The 25,218-nt window shown below is 51.8% G+C and overlaps 1 protein-coding gene across 1 annotated transcript in view; it reads right to left on the bottom strand.

Annotated features, from left to right (window-relative positions):
- SLIT1 (slit guidance ligand 1) overlaps nt 1-25,218 on the bottom strand; it is a 200,359-nt gene that overhangs the window by 137,378 nt on the left and 37,763 nt on the right. The window contains exon 4 of the mRNA XM_075533452.1: nt 24,196-24,267. Coding sequence (XP_075389567.1) covers nt 24,196-24,267 — 72 coding nt within the window. The remainder of the gene's footprint in view (nt 1-24,195; nt 24,268-25,218) is intronic.

Below are 25,218 nucleotides of genomic sequence, written 5' to 3' on the forward strand. Positions count from 1 at the left end.
GCCGTACAAGACTTGGAGGCCCGTGTCTCTTTGATGGGGAACACGGTGCCCTCGGGGCAGGAGACTGGGGTGCTGGCAGGCTGGGTCTGCAGCAGAAGTGGCCTCTTGCCCTCCTTCCTTTCGGGGGATGAGCTGCCATTAACAATGGGGACTGGGAATTGGAGCTGACTGAGCAGGGCCAACTCGTCCATGTTACAGTCAAAACGGATAACTGTCAAGGCGTAACTCTGAACAAAGACGGATGGTCCCAGAGTTAAATGAGCTGTAAGGAAACCCAGCATCAAGAAAAGAAAAGAAAGACAGAAAACCCAGCATCCTTCCAACCTGGACTTGACACCCACCAAGTGAATCTGCAGGGGAATCACATAAGACAAGAAGGAAGGCATCTGTCTCCGGGCTTAGCCCCGGCTTCTTCATCGGCATTTATGAAAAAGAAACAGCCTTTTTATTTTATTTATTTTTTAATGTGGTCCTCCTCCCGCACGATCAAAGCACTTCCCCCTGGATCCTCTGCAGCCAGGGAATACCCATTAGCTGTGAGGTGAAGCACTGTGAAGAAAGGACTCTGGCTTCGGGTCTCCCCTGTCACTTGCTGGAAGGAAGCCCAGCGTGTCCAGGGTCTACACCGAGTTTCCAGAATCTCAGCCTCGTTGGTTGCCCAGCGACCAGAACCACACCTTTGGGAAAGTGTGCTCTAATAGAGTCTAAGTCCAGAATGAAGATGATGATGCTTAGTGCCTGGGCCGGATAAGCATACACGTGACCATCTACGGTACGATGGCTCGGAATCCACCAGCGAAGAAAGAGTATCCGGAATGCCACTGCCGTTGAGCGTATTTCAACTCCCAGAGACCCTACAGGACCGAGCAGAACTGCTCCACGGAGTCTCTGAGACTGTCGATCAGTCAGTCTTGTCTTTCTCCCACAGAGCAGCTTGTGGGCATGAACCATAGGGTGACCTTTGGATTAGAGGTCAAATGCCTCTAAAAACCCTCTGAGCTACCAGGGCTCCCTTGGAGTCAGGAACAGGAGCAGGAGCTGGACTGTAAGGCTAACTGCCTCCGTGAACAGCGGACACATTGAGGCTGGAAGAACCAGATGGTGCCCCACTACCATTACTGAGAGTTCTCATCAAAGACTCTACAGAAGAATCCTGACCAAAAGGGAGAAAATGTCGAACAGAATTTCAAATTCCCATGGAATTCAGATAGGAAATGAACCCATGAAACGAGTGCCCTAAGATCACCTTTACACCTTCAACCAAAACATCTTAAGCCAAACATATCTTCCAAAGGCTTCTCAACACCAAGCAATAGTTTAGCTTAACTGGTTGTTTTGTCTCATTTTTTAAGTATACTTCAAACACTGAGCTCTTTTGAGATCGGTCTAAGTGGGATCAAAGTGACACCAGGAAGTCAAAAGATTAGATAGGAACCTTGGGGGGTGGGGGGGGTGGGCAGTAAGTTTATGCTGCTGGAGGAGAAGTAACTCAGAAAAGCTGAGTAAGATTGGTGCCCACTGAAAAATGTCATCAGAGCCACTGAATGCTACAGGTGGAAATTGTGAAATTGGTGGGTGTTCTGCTGCGTATAGTCTCAAAAACAAAAATAAGATGATCTCTTAAATAAATAACAAGATGCTGGTTAGCGAGGAATGAAAATGCAATTGTTTTCTGGCCCCAGTCCACCCTCACCCATAACTTCTACTGTGGAAGGGACCATCAAGCAACACATAAATGTAACATTTCTGATGGTTTCTTCCCAAGCCAGGGCCAGGCTGGGTGTGCTGCTGGAATCATCTCATTTAATCTGTGCTAAACAATTTTTTTTGTTTTGGGATTCACAAATTAATGAGTATTTTTAATCATTTTGTACAGATGTTATAACAATCCATAAATCAATTATATCAAGCACATGTGTACATATGTTGCCATCGCCATTTTCAAAACACTGTCTTTCTACTTGAGCCCTTATAATCAGCTCCTCTTTTCCCTCCCTCCCTAGTGAACCCTTGATAACTTATATATATATTTTTTCATATCTTACACAATCCTCTATACCCATCCCTTCACCCACATTTGTTACTCATCCCCCTCGTGTAAGTGTGTGATACATCCTTCATTGATATGGCTCTCTTCTTCCCCTTCCCTACCCCCATGCCATCCTTACTCCCATTACTGTCTCTGAGGGGTTTATCTGTCCTGGCTTCCAGGTGTCGAAAGCATGTATCTGTGCCAATGGACATGCTCCGGTCTGGCAGGATTTGGTTATGCTCAACGATGTGAGACCAGTCCTTGCTATACCCTTTTTCCAGACGGCAACACTGAGGCTGAGCAAGGTTACCCAACTTGCCCAAAGTTCCCCAGCCAGTCCGTAGCAGAGCTGTTGCAGTCCGAGTCCAAAGTCCTTGTTCGGCCGGCCCCGGGCCCAGCTGTTTCAGTAGCATCGGAAAATGCAGAGTACAAATGGAAGCACCTGTGCCTTCAGAGATGCACAATCAACACCTGCATTCACCTCCACCACCAATAGGTGGTGCTTATTAGCAAGGGGCATGCTCCTGCAGGGACAACTCAAGGGACAAGAGCCAATGGCAGCATGTGGTCAATGCTGACATGGCCCGTAGTCCACAGGCTTCCTCTGGGACAACTGAGGTCTCCTGTCATGTCCGGCTGGCTGTGAAAGGTGCTATTCAGAATCATCAATAAATGCGTTCAGGCCTCAGCTGACGCTGTTGATGCCAGGGTCCCCTCAGGATGGCCTGTCCTCTGTTTCTATCAGTGACTTGGAGGAGCAGACTCGTCCTTTCCAGTTGTCTTTGGGAGGAGAAGACCATCAGATGCCCAGGTTTAGTGACTACATTTCAACATACGGGGAGTCCCCCCAGGTATGGCCAAGATCCAGTCCAAAGTGTGTCTTTTCCTTCTGTTTGTGGTAAGTCAGGATGAGTGGAAGCAGTTCTACCTATGTAGCCTCACTTTAGTGCAAGAAACAGGCCTGGTGGCACTGTGGGTAATGTGCTGCCTGCTCACCACAAGGTCAGCAGTTCTAACACACCAGCCTCTCTGAGGGGGAGGGAGGTGAGACTTCCTGCCATGGGGCAGCTTGACTCTGTCCCACAGACTCACTTTGAGTTGGAATCGACTCAATGGCAGTGAGTTTGGCTCCAGTGTTGTTAATACAAAATAATACCTTTTCAATGACTCGACATGAAGCTATGACTTTCAATGAGCAAGGGAGGGTGCTTATGTTTGTTGTGAGTAGCGCTGGGCTGGCCATCAGGTTTTCAGGGGGCCAATTCTTCTGCAGTGGACAGCCCGTTCCTTCTTCCGAGTCTGCTCTTTGTCGGGAGGCTCTCGCTTACTTAGGGTGACCCTTCTGGGATCTGAAAATGCCAGTGACATCACGCGTGGTAAAGCAGAGGGACGTGAAGAAGAGGAAGACTCTCAACACCATGGAATGACACAGTGGCTGCCACAACAGTTCAAGCATGGGGACAATTGTGAGGACGGCACAGGACCGGGCAGTGCTTTGGTCTACCGTCCATGGGGTCGCCATGGTTTGACACCAACTCGATGGCACCTAACCACCATGGCAGGGGTTAGCTCAATCAGGGCAAAGCAAGGACAGATTCACGTAATATTAATGAGCCAGTGTGTGTCTGTAAGTCGAAAGCTTGCAACCCACAGGCCTGCCTGGATCTGCCGCAGAAGATGAATGAGGAATTGCTATGGGATTAATACATGTGTATTTGCACCTGTGAAATATGATCTTTCACTTCTCGGTTGGATTTTATTTTTCATATTCCGTTTTTCTCCCTCCACTTTTCATTTCATGGGCACAAGGCACCAGCCTACAATCAGGCCATCGCAATCTCACACCTTACCCACCCACTTGAGAAATCAGCTCTCAGACCCTGACTCTAAGGGAAGCCACCAGTCAGCACTTTGCCCCAGGCAGAGACCATAGCTAATGCAACCTGATAGGACCTGTCCCTTAACAAATGACCAGGCACCACTGACTTGTAATAAGCTGGTTGAGTGAATGAATCCATCCGTGGAAAGGGGGCAGCTGAAGTGGGGAGGGCCGCGGAAGGCCACATTAAGAAAGAGGTTTGCATCTCAACAAGACAGCAAGGCAGGGGCTAGCTGGCCCCAGAATTCCCGATGTTCTCTCACCAAGGGAGATGGGAAGGACGCAGGCATTTCAGGCAGCCGCTGCTTTTCAAACAAGAAGGAATCACGTTAAGGTGACCGCCCACACCAGGCAGGCTTAGAGAAGCCGCCGGCATTCCCAGAAGGCATGGTGCACCCCTAAAAAAGAGCCTGACACCAGAGGGCGGCTGCACCCCTCTCTCAAACCTGCCCTCCGCCTTTCTAAAGCTTGTGAGGAGGGCAGTTAGTCACCCACACAATAACCCCCCGAAGGTTTTTGTCTTGTTTGTCGTGATTATCTTCTGGGATGGAGAGATTCAAAGGCCCGCCAACACAACACTGTTCTGAACACTCAGAAGCCCCGGGACTTGGAAATTCCATGGGAGCCACAGAAGCCCACATAGACGGGGCTAATGACTTCCTCCACATGCCCCCCAGGTGGTAAATCCTGCCGCTTGGGGCACTGGTGACCCAAAGGCACCTCCAGGACATAGCATGCAGCAGCCCTGGGGGTCTCAGGGCACCCCCTCGCGCAGAGCAGCATGGGGTCCCCTGCGCACCTCGAACTTCTGGCTCTGGCGGGACTGGCTGGGGATCCCGAAGGACCCGCTGGCACGCAAAGCCGCTTGCAAGCAGAGTGCCCCAGGGTGGCACCAACCACGGGGCCTCAGCAAGTGTCCACAGCACCCGTGGGCCACGGTGGAGACACGTCTGTTCCCGCTCTGGCACTCGGCCAGGCTTCTCCTCTTCCTCTCTGCCCCTTCCCTGGGACCTGCAGGGCAACGGGGACGCCCGCGTGGCCTCTCGGCTTGCAGCCATTCCTGGCAGCACTAGGGTGGGGGTGCATCCCTGGGAGCGAGGCTGGCCTCTGACTGCAGGCGGGGGTGGGGGGGTGAGGGGGGGGAAGAGTGGCCCCTGTCCCCCTGCCAAGGGAGGTGTCACGCCACCAGAATTTATGTGCTGGCTTTCCTTGTCGCCGCTTTTCCCAGGTCACCTCCCCACCCATTACTAGCCCATTAGTTGCTTGCGTCCCCCCTCCTGTCACCAGCCCACACTGCCTCTTTGTTACTGGTGGCTCTTGGCCTGCCCCTCCCCAACAAGGCGCTAAGCGTAAACTTGGCTTTGTGAAATATTTCCTCCCTCTCTGCTGTCCCTGTTTCCCCCCCACCCCCGCTCCAGCCCAGAGCCTTTAGTAAAACAAACCGCCAGGGTGTAGGGGGGTGGGGGGGGGAATTCTCGGCTCTGTTTGCACAGCACGAGTCCCCCCCCCCCCCCCCGCCCCAGTTGCCTGGATCCCCTCATCCACCATAAACTCACTTCCCCTCCTGATTGCTACTCTGTCAATACCTTCCTTTGCTGACCCTTCCCAGCTTTGGCCTCCGGAGATCTGCAGGCCGACAGAAGGGCCTTTGTTGTGGAGCAGAGGGGTGCGAGCAGCAGGGCTCCGAAGAAAACCGTGTCCACTTCAAAGTGGTGAATGAGTCACGGTTCCCCGGCCAGGCTCCGGGTAGGGGCAGCTCTGGGGACAGTGGGCACCTCCAGGACCTGGCTCATCCAGACCAGACCAGACGCCATTTCCGAAGCTCTTGGTGGAGTTTTCATTGTCCCAAATGTGACTCCAAAGCCGAGGCCAACATCCGGGGCCTGGGACATACTGTGTAGATTCCAGCAGCCAGCTCCCACCATCCACCAGGTTCAAGGGCCGGCAGGCAGATGAAGCGACCCTGACGCAGTCGGGATTGATCTCCTCTCCTGCGCTGTTGGACCACTGAACATCTGAAAGCACCCCGAGGTCATGGGACCCCAGCTTCCCCCAGGGTCTCCAGCACACCTATCCCACCTGCCTACCGGGCAACGTACTCAGTTGTGCTTTCTGGATCACACTCCTGACAGCGCTTCACCAGAGGTGGAAAGGGCTCTAAGTTCCTCTGCATTCCCAGGTCCCTTGACCCCATCTCCTATGAAACAGCTCCCAGAGGACTCCGAGAAGCTGCCCTCCGGCAGGGCATGTTAAGGGTCTCCCTACAATCCCCCACAGTAAAATCCAGCCCCTCATACCCAACACTGTCCCCCGGGTGTGCTCACATGAGCACAGACTAGGATAGAGAACAGGGACATCCCCTCCCCCGGAGAGGATGCCAGGCCTCTGTTAACTCAGCCTGGTGATGTGGTGGTGTGATGGGCAGTGCATTGGGTTGCTAACTACACGGTTAGTTGTTCGAAACCACTAGCCACTCTGAGAGAGAAAAAATTAGGCTGTCTATCTGATGCACCGCACCCCCCCTCCGAAAAAAAAAGTTACAATCAAAGAGAGAGAGAGAGTTACAGTTTCAGAAACCCACAGAGGCATTTCTACCCCATCCTAAAGGGTCCCTATGAATCAACCTCATAGCAGTGAGTTTGCTTTTGGTTCCAGAAGACGCATCCTCAGTGGCCCGTTCATAGCAAATGCTGCCAAGCCAGGTCTCTTCCATTCAGCACTGTTAAAGCCATTTCATATGAATCCGTGTTTTATTTCCCCCCACTGATCGTAACAGAGTCCACAGAGAGTCCCTTCAGTCTTGCTTCTCACCATCCCTCTGGAACGTTGTGCCATCTGCAAACCTGCTAAGCACCCCCTCTGTAGAGTCTTTCAATTCAGAGATAAAAGTGATACAGGACTCAGAGATGCTGAGTGACTTGTCCACAGTCACCCGGCCAGATGGAGACAGATCTAGACCAAGAACAGAGATCTAGACCTCAGTCCATTGCTCCTTTATACATTATACACTTCCTACGAAGTCCCAAGGCTGCCCTGAGATTTCTCACTCCCTCGGCGCCTACCCCCTTCAGCTGGTCCATCCTAAGCTGTCCAGCGCACACACTGGAAGGTCCAATAAAGGCTGCCATCCAGTTGCTCAGCTGCACCAGCAGCTTCCTGGCGACACAACCCTATGCTTCTCAAGAGGAGGCTCTGGAGAAGCCCAACCAACAGACCAAACCAAACAGGGCTGAGAGGGTGAAGAGGCTTTGAGATATAAAGGGGCGATTGGGCTAAAACAAGGGAGACTACTGAGATTTCAGGGAGACCCGGGACCTTGGAAATAAACTGCCCACCAACAAAGACGGTAGCTTCAAACTGGTTTCAGCTCCCCTGCTCAGAAGTCCTTTCTAACCAAGGCCTATCCCAAAGGCTTCTCAACAGCTCTGTCTTAGAGCTGTATGGTCTGGAGGGAATCTGCCAGTGACAATTGGTAGTTGAAAGACTCACCCTTGGGAGCACACCCTGGCCCCGCGTTTAGCTCTAGAAGCCAGTCTAAGATCACGTGGCCAACAGCATGCCAGGGAGACACGTTTGCGTTAATATGAGGCTTTCGAATGGTCAGAGCTCTTGGCCAATAAGGCCTGCTGCCTTAGGAGGTAGTGAGCTCCACATTATCAACTGTGAGCTGGAGGCTGATTGAGGCAGATGGCCTCTGTCCCATTCGCAGGCAAAGATCTAAACTCCTGCACCTTTCCTTCTGCTTGAGACAGGTCCCTTGTGCAGCCAAGTCAAAGGCCGCCACGGATGAAAGGTGCCTAGAACAGAGGCGGGATGGATGGGACCAAGCTGCAGGTGAGAGCCAATGGGGCCCTTTGGAATATTCAACACCAACCCGGTGGCTGCTTTGGACTTCTGATGCCAAGGTAAACCGCAAAAAGCACACGGTAATAAAACCATGCATACTGAGTTCAAGAAGCGGGGTTAATACTAAGAGACCCAACATTAAACCTAAGATTAGATTAATCAGCGATCACTACCAGTTAAGGATTAATGGTGAAGGTGATGCATTGTATCCAGGTGTTACTTCTTTAACACATCCACTACTATGATTCATGAATTTAAGTTAGGAGTCCTGTTCCTCTTCATGCCGTGCTAATCGAATGAAGAGCGCTCCATCATAGTTAACGCCTGGAGAACCCAGGCAAAGGAAGAACCAACCCACTGGAATTCTTCTCCCGTTTATTAGCAGCCACTAGCTCACTCTCAGCCCGTGAAAGTAAAGAAGAAAGAGGCTGTGTGAGTCAAACTTCCCGGCGGCAGGCTAAGTCACCCTCAATCCTCACAAAGCCCTCACCCTACCCACTCCTAGTCAACAGGTGAGGAAATGTGTGCACAGAGGTGAAGTAATTTACTAGTCAGTACCTGTAGTGCTGGAGGAAAATGGAGACCTTTCTGCAGAGGAGCCCGCCTAGAAACTGGAAAAGCCAGAAGAGCGAGCCAGAAGCCCTTTCTTTGTGGGCTCCCAGAGCTAGGACGAGGTGTGCAGCCCAGGCCATGCTCCAGTCACCGAGGACCACTGTCCTCCACAGGGAAGAAACAGTGTGGTCGACAGGATAATGACACCACTGTAATGGTGAAGGTCTGTGTCAACTTGTCTGGGCCAGGGGTTCTCAGTGGCTTGACAGTTAAGACCAGTAGTGCCCCTATAACAAAATCTCTGGGGGGGGGGGGGAGGCCCGTTTCCAAGATAAGTGGATGCTATGGAAAAGCTTGCTTGCTCTTTGCTGGATGTGGATTCTGTATCTGGTTCATCATCTGACCTCCGCTTCTTTGAACTTGAGCCAGCAGCCTGCTGACTTTAGATCCTTTTACTTCTGCAGTCAGAAGCCTGCTGTCTGACGTGCCAATCTGGGGTTCACTGGGCCCCGTAGGTAGGAATCAGGGGAAGTCTCTAGATTGTTTCTTGAATGTAAACCTCTTCGTGTCTATACAAAGATAAGATCCACTGGTTTTACTTCTCTAGCGGACCCAGCCTAAGTCACCCACAGATGCCCACACCCTAACTTCCTGATGTGACAAAGGGAGCTTTGGGGTTAAATTTGGGGTCTTGAGGGGAGGAAATGACCCTGGATTTTCCTGTGGAATCAATGTAATCACAATGGTCCTTATAAGGGAAAGAGGGAATAAGCGTAAGAGGTGTCCATAGAAGCTAAGGTCAAAGGGATGCAGCCACAAGCCAAAGAATGTGGGCAGGAAGCAAAAGCTGGACAAGGAACAACTTCTCCCTTGGAGCCTCCAGAAGAAACCCGGCTCAGACGATATTTTAACTTCGCCCAGACCACTCAGCTTGGACTTCTGACCGCCAAACTACAAGGTCATCAGCCTGTGTTGTAGATTGTTTTAAGCCACTACATTTGTAAGCCGTTAACGGCAGCAACAGGAAACTCATACAGACAAGGGCAAACCTGCCTGCAATTAGGACCACATCCCAGGTGCAGGCTCCAGAGTGTCAATATGCTTGATGTCAAAACTGGTTCCCGACCCATTAAACTGTGACAAGGCAGAATGGGAAATGGGGTCGGGTTCTTTATCAGCTTGGACAGGTCAGCGAACATGGACAATCTCAAGCTGCCTCATTGAGGAGTGGAAGAAAGTGTGCTGTTGGTGACTGAGGAGTCTGTGCCAGCTCAGGACAAGCTTACCTATAACCCTGTGCCAGGAGCACTGGCATCACTTGGCCGAAAGTCAAGGGCTGGTAGAGCAGGGGTCTGGTGTGAGCGCTGAGACTAGATCCAGGAAGCCAACCAGCAGAGCCCAGAAGAACTCAGAGATGCAAGGGAGGGTTGAGTGAGTCCCACTTGACCAGCAGAACCGTGTGTTCTCCTTCCACAGCTGCTTGTGCTGGGGCAATCAAGAGGTGAAAGCCGGAGTCCTGCCCAGTCTGGTAGAGGGGACAGGGCAAAGGGCTATAAGGAAAGTTGTGGGGGCTCTGACAGAAATACAAGCCACGCTAGGAGGGTCCTGGGGAAGGGCCATCGGTTAATTCTGCCTGAGGACGAGGACATGGGGACCAGTGGCAAGGGAAGTGGCATTTCAGGACAGCTGGAGAAAGACGCATTTGAGGTAGATGGGATCACATCTAGGGTGCAGAGAGCTGGGAGGAGCTGGATGAAACCTTTTGGGTGGGGAGGTGCAGGAAGGACACCCCTCTTTCCCGGCTCTAATGCCCCTTCTGGGGTGTCCCCTACCACCCTTCCAGATGCCTCACACAGCGCCCACAGACACCACCTTCCCTGCTGACTGGCACACGTGGCCCCTGCCTTGAAACAATCCACCCCAAGGCCCACCCCCATGTCCGGATCTGCCGCTCCGTCCACCAGGAATTTCCCCCCTGGCCTTCAACTCCTGCCTTAAAACCCAGTTGCCCAAAGGTTCATGGGTGACCTCTTTCTTGTCTGAAATTGTTTGTGATGAAGGGACCGCAGAGCACGTGGAGGGGCAAACACCCCCTCCGGAGTCACCATCCCTGGGTTCAAATCTTGCCTCTGCCACTAATTAGCTGGGCAGCCGATTCACGTGACCATTCAGAGCTGCGCCTCTCCCAAGGGTTGAGGGGTGCGGTGGAGGGGAGGCAGGAGCAGCCACTTGACGGGACTCCAGTGAGGAAAGCCCCACAATCCACCACACCAGATGGGGGTCTTCAATGTTCATTTCAAAAACAGACTCGAAAGGTCTTATTTGACTGAAAAGAAGCCACTTTCTCCCACCCTCTCTATTTTCCACACGGTCGCTATCAGACTGTTTGGGAGTGGTTTTTGTTTTGTTTTGCCTTCTAATGCCTCGACTCCCAAGCTACTGGCGACAGTCCCCTCCGGCAAGCCCTCTCACCAGAAAGAACCCTCTGGAAGCTGTGAAGGCCTTGAGCCCCAGACCCATTTTTGTCAGGCTGAGCCAGCTCCTTCCAGCTCCTCACAAAGAGCCCCAGCAGGGTGCTCTGTGGTGCCTGGCACCGGGGAGGCTGACCCGATGAGATGAGCATGCTCCCCCCGCCCCATACACACACCCCCAGGCCTCCCTCAGCCCAGGCAGCCAGAGAAGGGCCAGGCTCCGAGTCACCCCTGGGCTGGCAGCCCAGGCTAGGGCATGCCTCCATGCTGGGCCCATTCACCCCTGCCACAGCTGTCAATCTCGACAGCCAGCAGGCCTCCTCTGAGGGAGGATGCTCTCGTGCGACCCAGTGGGACGCTTGCCTTGTTCCTGGGCCTTGACAGCCTGAGCAGATTTAATGATTGGAAAGCACTTTCAGAGTCCAAAGTGCTCAGTAATTGCCAACTCATAATCCCCAAATTGTGCTCTGCGCGGCGGCGGGAGATGGAGTGCGCGCTCCTGGGGTCTTTGCTTGGTGTGGCTCTCAGCCGGGAGCAAAGCCAGGCAGGAGCGTGAGCGGGCAAGGGAGGGGGCTCTACCCCAAATAGGGGTCCCCATCTCAGACTCCAGGAGCGTGCCGGGGAACACGGCTTCTCAACTGACCATGTTAAAAGCACGTCGATTCTCGGGCTCTGCAGGAACTGATGGAGTCGGACTCTCAGATGCCTTGGCCCTGGGAATCTGCATTTAATAAACTCCTCCCGGGGGGCCAATGGGACGGTCGGCGGCAGAACATTGGGGCGACGGGCAGCGATGCGTCGAATCAGAATGTGTATGAATTGTCAGATGTAAAACTAGGATCTGCTCTGTCAACTTCAGATGAAGACCCGCTTCCCACTAAAAGGCTGACCAAAGCAAAGTTCAAAAGCTAAATGACGCCTGCAGCCAGCAACAGTACGGGTCCTGTTTTGTGGACATACAAGCAACCCCGTAAGTAAAAGAGCAGAAGGAGAAGAAATGAGTCAACCCCTGTACATTACTGTCACTCATGCCAGAGTTGAGTAGCCATGATGGTGAGCTAAGTGCAGAGGGTTCAGGATCAAGTGCGTGGGATCGAATCCCACCCCTGCCGCCCAGGCATGTTCCTTAACCCTCGCTCCCTCCTCACTCGATCTTTGGACAGGACCCCCTGAAAACAAACGTGTCTCAGGACTTTACAGTCAAAGCGTCTTTTGATCGTGAAAGCCAAGAGCATCCCCCCAGGCGTGACGTGACGTCTCACAGGATGAAGTTGGTGAAATTGCTTTCCGGGAGCGGGGAAAGGGGGTCAAAAGAGGGATTGGGGGGCAGTCCCGGCAGGAAGCGGGCTGCAGCCGCAAACCACTCCTCAGGAACTGCGGCCAGGCTGGTTCTGTTCCGCTGCTCTGGGCCTGGAGGGGACCTGTCACCATCGGAGGTCACCTTCCTGCTTCGGGTAATTTCCCTCGCAGGCGATCAGATCCCGTTTGAACGGCTCTTCATTTCAGCGGAGAATGCCCTCCTGCCTCTGGTGGGGGCTGGGGACCGGGACAGGCGGGGGAGCTTTGTTCTTCTGACCGGTGCTGACAGTTTAATTAAACCCAGCTTCAGACAGGGTCGATAGGGTCAGGCATTCTTCAACAGGGCTTCTGCAGACTATCACAGGCGCACCTTCCGAGCCGCCAGGGCGCTGTTAATGAGTTATCCTGGTCCTTACAGCAGGGATATAAGTAAGGGGAAATAAATGCCCGGGGCTGCCCTTAATCCGCCCCCCTCCTGCCCCTTCCAGGCCCAGCAGAGACACAAAGGTTGATCTTGTCAGGATGCATATTGGTTTTACAGCTAAAAGGACGCCCAGAGGAGCTGCTTTCCCGGTGCAGCTGCTGCATAAACCAGCGGCCAGAGGGGTCCCTCTGCTCCCGAGTGCTGTTGGAGCAGAGGGACCCCAAATGGGGAGGCTTTAACAAATAGAAGAATTTTTTTCTCATAGTTTAGGGGGCTCGGCGTCCCCATTCAGGGTCCTAGCCAGGGGAAGGCTCTCTGTCCCCATCTGGAGAAAGGCCCCGGTCTCTTTTGAGCTTCCGTCCCAGGTTCCTTCCTGACTATAGGGCCTGTATCTTCCTCTCTGCTTGCTTGATGATTGGGGGGAAGGGGCATTCAGGGGGGGCTTCAAAAAGTTCATGGAAAAGTGGAACTCAAAGATAATCAAATTTTTCCAAGAGTTTTTTAACACACACATCACCACAACCACCCCGTACTTAATCTGTTGTGTTTGATCAAGAGAGACTGGTTTCTGACCTAGCCTACACTGACATTACCTTATCAGAATCACAGAGAACACCCATCCCCAGCCCTTATTAAAAACAGCAGGCCCTCACAGCCATGGATTTGGACTCCGGTCCACCCTACAGGATAGAGTAGAACTGCCCCGTGAGTTTCTGAGGCTGCACCTATACGGGAGTAGAAAGCCCCAGCTTTCTCCTGCACTGATCCAGAGCGCTCCTTAGAGGCAAGGATGGCATTAGGTACAAGACCTCTTTAGAGTACTGAGAGCAAGGATGTTACTTTGAGGACTAAGGTGCGCCTGACCCCGGCCATGGTCTTTCCCAGTGCCTCACATGCCTGTGGAAGCTGGACACTGAGTAAGGAAAGCTGAGGAAGATCCGGTGCATTTGCCCCGCGGTGCAGGGAGAATCCTGAAAGCGCCATGGACTGCCGAAAGGATGAACTCATCTGTCTGGGCAGAAGGACGGCCAGAGAGCTCCTGAGAGGCAAGGACGGCGAGACTTCGTTCGTCCTACATACTTTGGACATGTTGTCAGGAGAGACCAGTCCCTGGAGAAGGACATCCTGCTTGGTCAAGTGGAGGGGCAGCGAGAAAGAGCAAGGTCCCTCCGGGAGGGGGACTGACACCGAGGCTGCAGGAGGGAATGGGCGCAGCACGGGAACCATGGCAAGGCTGGTGCAGGATGGGGTGTGCTTCCTTCTGGTGAGCATAAGGCCGCTATGGGTCGGAATCGACGCGACGGCACCTGACCACAAGCAAACCCAGCTCACTGCCGAGTAGTCGGCGACGGCCCCTCCAAGACAGGGTAGCCTCTGCCCATGTGAGTTTCTAAGACCATCACTCTTCGGGGGGTAGAAAGCCCCGTCTTCCTCCTGACAATTTAATCCGTAACAGCAAGGGGAGAAACCTCTCCCCAGACCTGGGAGAACAGAGGTGTGGAGGGGCTGGTGCTCACCCTGTTCCCCACCCCCACCCCTGTTTAGCTGCTGCAAGAGAATGGTCAGGTTTCAAACGTATCCTGTTAACCCTACACCCATGAAACCAGCCCCACAGCCTCTGTGGTTGACACTCAAGTTACAGAACTGACCCCAAATCCAGGTTAACCTGTCACCAGGCTCTCACCAGCCCATGGAACATCTGCCCTCTCCCCCTCCAGCCTGTGAGTCTGGCAGAGGATGGAAGATGCCTCCCTGACAGCATTGGAGATCGAGATGAGCCCTCTCCCCGAACAGAGAGAGTGCTACACCAGTCTGCCTGACACACCCAGGCCACGGCTGTTTTCAGCACCTAGAACAGTGGCGGGCCCACAGCAGGCACTTAACCTAAAAACGGACTGCCATCAGGTTGATTCAGACTCATGCCACAGGGTGTGAACTGCCCTGTGGGTTTCCAAGACCAGCGGTAGGAAGAATGCCTCATCTCTCTCCCATGACTGCTGATGGTTTCTCACGGCGATCTTGCAATGAGCAAGCACTGCCACCAGGCCTCCTCCCCTGAACAGGAAGATGGATGGTGATTGGATGGTGCACCGAGAGGGAAAGGATGGGGACGTGGGAGGGTGAGTGAGGAGTTGGGGCATAGATTAGATATGTGATCGGTGGGTCGAAAAATGGGCAAGTAGGAGGGTGGGTGAGTGGGTGGGGGTGAATGGGTGGAATAGTAGGGTAGAAGAGAAAAAGGGTAGATAAGGGAATAGTTGGGTAGGAGGTAAATGGATGGGGGTAGGTGTCGGATGAGGGTGTAGATGGGTGGTGTATTAAAAATACACCATTATATATCCATGTTTGTCAAACCAAGGTTCAGATTTGGCTCCGCCCGTTGGGCATGTCACAAGCTCTCTGAGCTCCTGCCTCCTCACGTGTGAAATGGGAGAAAGGAACAGCTGCTCGGAGGATAGAATGAGATCCTGTCTGCACACTGTTCAGCATGGACCCAGCGCCGAGTAACCATCGGCCATTGCTGTCACCGCTGCAATTCCTGAGACCTCTCCTGGCAGCTCCAGGGAAAGGTACCGGGACGCTCCAACCTCCCCCCACCCATACCAGCTTTAGATAAAGTGTGTTAAGAGTTCTACAGCTAGCCACAAGGTCAGAGGTTCAAACCTGTCCTCCACTCCTTAGGACCAAGATGAGGCCCTCTGGTTCTCTCAGGATTCACTGATCCCCTAGGGAGCAGTTCCATTCAGCGTTGGGATGGATTTGACCCTGTGTTTGGTTTGAGTTAGACAAAGAACGGGTGGGGGTTTGCCTCGAAGGAGGCCCCCTGAGGGGGACAATGCTGAGCAGGAACTCCAGCTCACTCTAGGGTGGGGGTGGGAGGGCATCACAGGGAAGCAGAGAATATACAGGAAACTCCAGGAAATAAGAAACATTTCCAGGGGCAACCTTACCTACTGGCTTCATGTTGGCACAAGAAATTACCAAGAATACAAATCAGATTCCCCTCGTCTACCTCCTGAGCCTGTGCCATGAGCGCCGCAGCCAAGCCCAACCTGCTGCCTGCGGGCTCTCCTGCTGGCTGGCATGCCCAGCCTGCTCCCACAGCCTCCTCTGGCTGCCTCCCCAGGTGCACCCCCATGAGGGCTGGAATCTGTTGGTGAACAGTACCTGGCAGATTTGGCATTAACGATGAGGCTGAACCACCCCAGTGGGTGAGGAGCTGGTGCTGACAAGGGGCAAAGCTTGGGCTCGGGGGTAGCCGAGGGGCTGTGGTGCAGCCGCTGGGAGGCAGGAGACTGCACTTACCTAGTATGCACCACAATGTGGACCCCTGCCACGAGAGACATCCACGCCTCTCTGGCCCTCAGAACAACTCCTGAGGCAGGCGTGGCTATCTTCGTCTTACAGAGAACACACAGGGCTCCCAGGAGTTCGGGGAGGTGGCCCCGCATCACACAGGCAGCATGTATATGAGCTGAGACGACAGAGACTTCCCATTCCTTCTAAAAGCGGGAGGCTTCCCGTGCAAAACAATAGGTGCCAAGACCAGGCGTACTGGTCGGACTTAGCCTGGTGGAATACTGGAGTCCCCGGGCCGGAGTCAACCTTCGGGCCTAGAACTGAACTCCACCTTCGTGGCTCAGCTCTCAGCCCAAACAAGAGGCAAGCCTATCGGGTGAGCAAGGCACCAAGGACGTCCGCCCGCAGAACAGGAGACCAGAGGGGCCGCACTAGCCCAAGGGATAAAGCTCAGCGACAGGAAGGATGCAGGAGGATGGAGGAGGAGGAATGGAAATGGGAAACTCGGGGAGGAATGCTGTGACATTTGGGGACATGTCAAAGGTCATAGAGCCAACCGTGCCTGATGGTTGCACAGAAAAACAGCTTGCTCCCTCGGGTCCCAACCAGAGGGACGGTGAAGTGAGAGGTGCATCTTATAAGACAGCTGGCAAACAGACCACTCAAAGGGCCCTCAGAGACCAGCTCGCTGGGCGCTGGCCGCCATTGGGCTACACTTTGGTCAGTGTAGTGGGGATCAGAATATCATCAATGCAATTTATTTTTCCTCCTAACTCTAACCCTTAATCCTTAACACGTGTGTTAACACTAACCCTAACCCTTACCCTCTCTATAACCCTACCCCTAACTCTCACCCTAACCCCGGCCCTACCAGCAATACAATTGTGCACCTGGCTTTTGACGCTGTGATTACTCACCTGCATGACTTGACATCTTTCCTAAAGGCTTTGCATGTGCACTTCTTCGAAGTACATGACACCATGCATCACCCAGCCATTCTCCTCTCGCTGGCCCTGGACTGATGTCCAGTTTCCCATTGTGCTAGACAACACTGCGATGGGTAGTTGTGTGCTCATGTTTTATTCTTTCCTGAGCGGGAGGTTCCCAAGTCAGTCCCAGCCCATGTTCAGGTTCTTGAAGGACCCTCCAGGGCCTGTTGTCTGATTGCTCTCACCAAACCTCTCCGTCGTGGTCCAAGACCACTCTCCTCTCCCCTCTCACAGGTCACTCCCCAACCAGATCTCACGGATGGAAAGAAATAGGAAGACGAACCCACCACCAAAGGAAATAAAGAATCGCCACGTACAAGATTTCCCCTCTGGAAGCTGTGCAGACAAAAGACAGCTGATCCATGGACCACCTGACAGGTTTGTGCCCTGCTCTTACTCAGTACAGGGGTCTCTCCCTATTTGCATACTGACTGAGCAGAACGGCCACTGCCTGGAAGGCCGTCCTTGGCTCCCGATGGAAGGATGAGTCATGAACCCCTCCAAAGGTCAACAGGAGAGGGTCCAGAAATGCTCTTGCTGAGAGGAAATGACACCTCCCGTTTCTGAAGGGGGGTGTCCCACAGTCAGACTGAACCACGTGATCCCCACAAGCCCCTCTGCCCCACACAAACCCACTGGCACAGAGGGAATCTCCTGGCCCGAGATGAGCCGATCTGATTCTACCTCCCAGAAACCTGAATTGAGAACACTGAGATTAGCCTGCTGTGATGTTCTGCTCTCCAAGGTCACAGGAAGTGGGAGGGGGGTCAGCACTGTGGCGAACCAAAGTAGAAGAGACTTATTGGCTAACCAGCACTGGACGCTGGTCTGCAGAGGAGGAAGGACAATGGGGTGGAGACCCAGAAAGAACTCCAGACACCTCTGACATCTCCTGTCCAGTTCCTGTGAGGGTCAGGGAGCCCGGGGGCTGGTAGGTTGTGTCTTTACAATGCCCACCTCCACCTGTACCATCACCAGCTGCAGGGCTTCTGTTCCTGGAGCCCCAAGCGTTTGAGAATGTCTGCCCACTCCAGATGCAGGGGTGGGGGGGCTCACAGAGGGGTTTGGAATGCCAGATGGCCAGGTCAATGGAAGGTGGGGGGGGCGCAAATAATATTCACCAACAAATCTTTAAACTCGTATGCCTATATTCTTCTCTACAATCATCTCCCAGGTGAAAAAGTCTATGTGTCCAGGCATCCGGGACCACCAACTAGATCAATAGAAATGTTCATGAAACCATTGTTCCCCGTCTGTGCCCTTTGAAAGACGGCCTGAATTGGAGGGCACCAGGGCACACTGGCTGCTGCGGCGAACCCGGGTCCTGGGCCGACCTCAGCCGGTACAAGAGTGCATCCCAAAGAGCACCGGCTCCAACTCCTGCCTTACAGATGAAGACTATCAACAAGGGGCTAAAGGAAAGACCACTAGGGTCCTGGATAAGAACTGCCTCTTGCCAGGAAATGGGACCAGATGGGAGAAGGAAAGGGAGCAAGTGCTGGCTCCTGAGCCTGGAAATACTCCCCCAAAGACACCAAGCTCCATGCCCCTCCCTGAGCTAGCCCCAAGACCATGTGATGAGAACCCCAGGAGCACATGCAGAGAGTCAGAGTCCCATAGACCCCTAAAAGTCCTCCGATGACTTTTCCACTCTTTGAATAGATGGACTTGTACCAACCATTGGCTACAAGTCCAGCAAATAAATATCTGCCACAGCATAGACGTCCTCTTTTCCAGGGCTGCTGGTGCAATGTGCAGCCACCAAGCCCTGGACTAGGGGTCCAGTGCTGGACTGGTCCTGTACACACTCTGTGGAAGGCATTTCGCCTTTCCAACCTCGGCTACCACCCCTCTGCCCAAGTCCCCGGCAGTAACCCTCAGCAGGGACGAAGGAGACTCGGTGCCCGGGAGGAGCCAGTGAAGCACCACCCGCTGCAGGCCAGGACACGACACGTGAGGATCTCCATGCAGCCAGTCCCAGCCCAACAAGGCAGAGCCAAGCCAAGGAGGTTCCCCTTGGAATTCCCTCCGCCCGTTGACCAGGGAGGTGAGCAGCCCTCCCCTCAGACAGCGTGCCCCGACAGGCAATTCCCAGAGCCGGGGTTTGGTGACAATTCCCCAGTCTGCCATTTCTAACTTGTTCTAGTTTTTATTCTTTTTGGCATTCTTGTGAATGACGATTTTTCAGTGTTTTATTATTTGTTGTTGGTGTTTGTTTTGGGGTTCATGATTTTTTAAAGATCATTTTATTGGGGGCTCTTACAGCTCTTATAACAATCCGTACATCAATTGTATCAAACATCTTTGTACATATGTTACCCTCATCATTTTCTAAACATTTACTTTCTACTTAAGCCCTTGGTATCAGCTCCTCTTTTTCTCCCTCCCTCTCCCCCACACCCCTTTGTGACCACTTGATAAATTATTATTATTATTTTTATATGTTACACCAACCGCTGTCTCCCTTCACCCACGTTTCTGTTATTCGTCCATTAGGGGGGGGGGGTGTTAAGCATCGATCATTGCGATCAGTTTCCCCTTCCTCCCCTCCTCCCCTGATCTTCCCCCTACCCTCCTGGTATCACTACTCCCATTTCTGTTCCTGAGTATGAATTTCTTTATATGAATTCCAGAATAGGACAATCTATAGAGAGTCACTAGATTAACAGTTTCTTAAGGTGATGGCAGGGTAGGTTGGGGGAAGCTAGGGAGCTAATAATAATGGACTTAAGAACGAAGAAAGTGTTCTATAATCGATTGTAGTGATGACTGCACCACTCTTGTTACTCTATTTAAATGATTGAACTGGATGGCACTTAAATGACATGTCAATAAGATGGTTTGAAAAAGACAGTCTGCGCTGGTATGAGCTCATTAACATAAAAAATAAAACCCTGCCCCCAAGTGGGATCTCATCCACAGGTATCGGGGTCAGAACTCACCCCTATCTACGTGGAAACATGGGGGACACAGATCAGAACATAACCAACACATGGACGATGGGAACCTCTCCCACCACAGGGAAACTATCCCCTGGGTTGGAGGACTCACCAGGAATAGCACCCACTGCTTCTTGAAGGTGGACTGGAAATGGGATTTCGAGAAGGCAGAAAGAGTGCTGCTACGTTGTGGGAACTGTGATCAAGGCCATGTTCGAGCTGTTGCATGGAAAACGAACTTTCTTATAAACCGTCACCCAAATCATCATAAAAAGTGTGAGGAAAAAGGAAGAATGAGCTCCAAGAGTTCAGCCATCCGGAGTTAAACAACGAGGCCGAGCATGACGAGGGACAAGGGGAAGTCAAAGGAAACAGAGGAAGGAACTAGGAGGCAAAGGGCATTTATAGAGGTCTAAATACAGGCATGTACATATGTGAATATATTTATACATGAGGATGGGGAAATAGATCTACGTACCTATATGTACAGGTTTAGTATTAAGGTAGCAGATGGACATTGGGCCTCCACTCAAGTACTCCCTCAGTGCAAGAACACTTTGTTCTTTTACCCTGGCATTCTGTGATGCTCACCTTCTCGATACAATCGCTGAAGACAAAGCATATGCATAAACAAATGTGGTGAAGAAAGCTGATGGTGCCCGGCTATCAAAAGATATAGTGTCTGGGGTCTTAAAGGCTTGAAGAGAAACAAGCAGCCATCTAGCTGAGCAGCAACAAAGCCCACATGGAAGAAGCACACGCCAGCCTGTGTGATCACAAGGTGTTGAAGGAATCAGGTATCAGGCATCAAAGAACAAAAAATCATATCATTGTGAATGAGGGGTAGTGCAGAGTGGAATGGAGACCCAAAGCGGATCTGTAGGCAGTTGGACATCCCCTTACAGAAGGGTCTCAGGAAGAGAGGAGTCAGTCAGGGTGCAATATAGCAATGATGAAACAGAGAACTTTCCTCTAGTTCTTTAATGCTTCCTCCTCCCCCACTATCATGATCCCAATTCTACCTTACAAATCCAGCTAGACCAGAGGATGTACACTGGTACAGATAAGAGATGGAAACACAGGGAATCCAGGACAGATAAACCCCTCAGGACCAATAATGAGAGCAGAGATATCAGGAGGTTAAGGGAAAGGTGGGGGGAGAAAGGGGGAACCAATCACAATGATCTACATATAACCCCCCACCCTGGGTGACATACAACAGAAAAGTAGGTGAAGGGAGACATTGGTCAGGATAAGACATGAAAATATATTAATAATTTATAAAGGTTCGTGAGGGAGGGAGGGTGGGAGAGGGAGGGGGAAAATGAGTTTCTGATACCAAGGGCTCAAATAGAAAGAAAATGCTTTGAAAACGATGATGGTAACAAATGTACAAATGTGCTTGACACAATGGATGGATGGATGGTGATAAGAGTTGTACGCGCCTCCAATAAAATTATTTTTTTTATTTAAACAATGAAAAACCCAGCACTGTCTGACTAGCTCGCATTCCACTAAGAACTGGAAGTCTCCATACACGGGCCAAGAACGCAGCTGCCCCTCGGTAGCCACATCCCATCCCTCCTCCCAAGAGGGCCCAGGTGGAAGGTGATGGACTCACATGCCAGAGGCAGCAGCTCCCGCAGAGGTGCCTAACCTTTCAGCCCCAAGAGCTAAGGCAAAAACGTCACCACCAGCCCCACCCTGAGCCCCCACGTGCTCAAAAAAGAATATGGTCATAAGTGATACCAGTGGACCCAGATTCACACAAGAGGTCTTAGACAATTTAAAATAAGCCAGAGAATGTCAGAGCTCGATAGCAACCATCTGACCTGCTGAGTCCTGTCGGGAAAATATTGGGGGGCTGGGGGGATAGACCATGTATTTGACTGGCTCAGGGGGGAGGGGATCCAAATAACGCTAGCTGACGGCAAATGCGTGGAAGGCTTCAGAGAAAAGAAAACTCACAGAAAGAGAAAATATGCCCAGGTTGCTTCCCCACCCCCACCCCGAGACCCAGAACTGTGATCATCCTGGTAAGAGTCAGCTAGCTGAGAGAGAAAGAGGGCAGGGGACAGAAAACACTCTCATGCAGCCATGTCAGGGGAGGCCCATTGCCTGCAGGTGACAGAGTAGCAGGGGCCAGGAGCTAAATAGATTTTTTAATTATCGTGTCTTCTAGGAAGGACCTTGTGCCTCCAGCAACCCAGGACAGAAAAAAATCAAGCACTAACTCAATAGGCCAAATTGCCAATGAAGGGGCCAGGAGGAAAAGGCCCAACTAAGTCCACGAGTGGCAATGACCAGGCAAAGGATTCCGTCTAAGGGTCCCTGTGGAATGGCCTCCAGTCCAGGGGGAAGAAGAGACAAAACTGGTCAGAGGGTCCATTTGGGCAGACTGAAAATTAGAGTTCCTTTGTAAAGACAAATATTTTGAAGGCGGGACACACATCAAATTCTGGAAATAGCTGGACACCACCAGGCTTAGCAAGAAGCTGGGGGATGATGGCAGGGGCGGGAAGAATGAGCTGTGTCCACTCAAAGGAGAGGGAATCTAAGGCTCGGCCCTAGGAGCCCAGAGTCCCTCCCCCATCAGCCCCAGCACTCAGGTGGCCACCTTGCCTCACCCAGGCTTGCCTGTGCTGATTAACCCCACTCCCTCCACCTAGGTGCTATTGAATGAGTTCCTCCGGAGAAGAACGGAGCCCCATCACTCCCTGGGCATTCCTTAGACACACAGGAGGTCATGAGCGGCAACTAAGAAGACTCAAGCATCCTTCCAATCAGATACGGGAGCTACAGCAAAGTGTGGTGAAGAAACCAGATGGTGCCCGGCTCTCAGAAAGAAAAGCATCTGAGATCTTAAAGGCTTGTTTTAAAACAAGCAGCCATCTGAGTGAGGCGTCTACTGAATCCGCATGGAGGAAGCACACCAGGCTGGATGATCCTAGGATTGTAAATAATAAAATCCAAGTCCAAAGGAGGGACCAGTTTCTGAGCTTAAATTCTGAACACTCTGTTTGCAGACGGCTATGGATGGCAGTGGAAGCCCAGAGGCCATGGGCAGGGTCCTACCTGGATCAAGCCCTCTGACCATAGTCCATGGATGGGAATGCCCTTGCGGTCAGACAAAGCCCACCGTCAAGTTGATTACGGCAGATGTAGTTAGATTAAAATGAAGCACCTCATCATTTGATCTCCCTTTGACCCATTGTAAATTTGTTTCAGCTTTTAATAATTTCTGCTTTCTGTTGAATTGAAGTTTTTTCTGTTGTTTTGTTGCGGGGGGGATTGTTTGTTTGGGTTTTTTTTTTTGAGGGGGGCGATGCTTCCTGTTTGTATTTTGTCTGATTTTCTGTATATGAAATCCGGGAAAGATAAATCTATAGAGGCAGCAGCTGGATTAAGAATTACCTAAGGCAAGACAGGGCAATTGGGGGGAAGGGAAAACTAACAAGAACAAGAAGAAGTGTTCTAAAATTGATTGTGGGGATAATAAGACAACTCTTCTTAGTATGACTTAGCAAGTACTGTGTATGGTGAGAAGTGAAGTACATGCCAAGAAAACTATTTAGTAAAAATAGGAATAATAAAAAATTTAAACTCAAAACTCAGGAACCTGACAGCCCTTCCAGCGCCTGACAAGAATATACGGTTGTTCAATGCAGTAAAAGAAGTAGAGCAGAGAAAGCACACGTTGTGGGAAATCAGACCTCAGGGTTAAGATGAGTTTTCCAGTAAGCAGATGTGACAATAGCAGAAGTGGTTGCCGGGGAAGACAGTGGATGTCCCCTTTCTAGAACTGGTCAAGCAAAGACCGCATCGTAAGGGGCTACAGGAGAGCTTCCTTAGACAATCTCTAAAGGTCTGATCATCTCTATAAAGTCCCGCCCTGTCTTATCAGAGATTACAAGACATGAAATCTAGGGTGGGACCATTACAGACGCACTTGGAAATTTTGGAAGCATCTGAATTCCCTTTAAGATTCAGAGAAATACATTTTGGGAAAGTAAGAAAGGACATGACGCTCTGGTTATGAAGCTTCATTGCCCTCAGTGGCGGAATAAGCCAAACATAGAAAGGGCTTAGTTGAATGGATAAATATTCCACCGAGATAGGTTGGTCGCCAAGGGCAGTGAGAGGTGGCCCGTGGGAATGGCCCTCCCAGTGAACGCTGGCATCCCCCGATGGCCATCCGGGCCCTGAGCATCTTTGCACCAGCTGTCCCAGGCATGGCATGGCATGGATAAACTGCACACAGGGCTGACTTCTTGCAGATGTTTACCACAAAACCCAGGCCCACACAGCTCCACCCTTCTTACACAGAGACCTGGCCTTCGACACCACAATTTCTTCCAGGTGGGGAGCATGCTGGTCCAGCCCCCACTGACCAAATACTGCCCCTCCCCCAGGGTGGGGGAGGAGAGCCCTGAAAGAACTTTCCGGCCGCGGCGCATCACTCACAGTCTCGACAGAGCCTGGTTGTTCTGGAACAGCAATTCTGGTAACGTGTGCAGTTGGTTCCGGTTGAGTCGTCTGCAAAAGAGACCCGAGAGAAGAGTTAGAAGTCACCTAGACACTCAGGCAATCCCAAGGGCTTTTCAAAAGGCCCTGGAGGCCGTCAGAAAGCCCAGGTTCAGAACCCAACGGCATCACTGTCGGGTCTTAGGGAAATAGTTTCCATCTTCACCTATGAAGTGGGCATCCCGCCGTCAGCACTCGAGTGGGTCAGAACAGAGTATCAGCAAAAGCCCCCAGGGCCTGCTGGGAAGTGTTTGCTCCCTGGACAACTCCACTTCCTGCCTGTAAGAACCTTGGCAGCCCTGACTTCCGTTTGTGACTCTCACACCTGACGGCACTGGAAAAGAGATGTGCTCTGAAGAGAGAGCATCATTGGCTGCACGGTTCTGGTTCTTCATTTCTTTCGTTCGCATTTGGCTCCAAGGCTGAGCGCTAGTTTCATTTTCCTATTGTTAGCTCTGGGACGTTTATAAAGATACAAGCAGCTCTGTTGAGTTTATCATTATGGAAATGCATGCTTACTTTTTTTAAAAAAGAGGAGAAAAATGCTTCCAAGAATCTAATCGAAAGTATTTGCAGCCTGAGTTTTTCCCACTCGACAGGTTGTGAGCATCGTTGTAAGCCAATCAGCAGAGAAGCAACTACTCTTTCCCACTTTTGAAGCAAGATCTTACTTGGCCAAGCTATTTTTCAGAGCGAGCTAGTTTCTACACAATATGAAGACAATGGCTTCTTACTAAAAATGAAGGACTCTGGGTTCCTTTAGCAGGCCTAGTTTGCTTATAAAGATTCCACATTTAGGGTGTGAGGGGCGATGCTGGGAGAGTGGAGGGTGAGTGGGTTGGAAAAGGGGAACTGATTACAAGGATCCACATGTGACCTCTTCCCTGGGAGAGGGACAGCAGAGAAGGGGGGGAGGGGAGACTCCGGATAGGGCAAGATATGACAAAATAACAATGTATAAAT

This window comes from Tenrec ecaudatus, chromosome 16 (genome assembly GCF_050624435.1).
Source record: "Tenrec ecaudatus isolate mTenEca1 chromosome 16, mTenEca1.hap1, whole genome shotgun sequence".
NCBI classification, from domain to species: domain Eukaryota; kingdom Metazoa; phylum Chordata; class Mammalia; order Afrosoricida; family Tenrecidae; genus Tenrec; species Tenrec ecaudatus.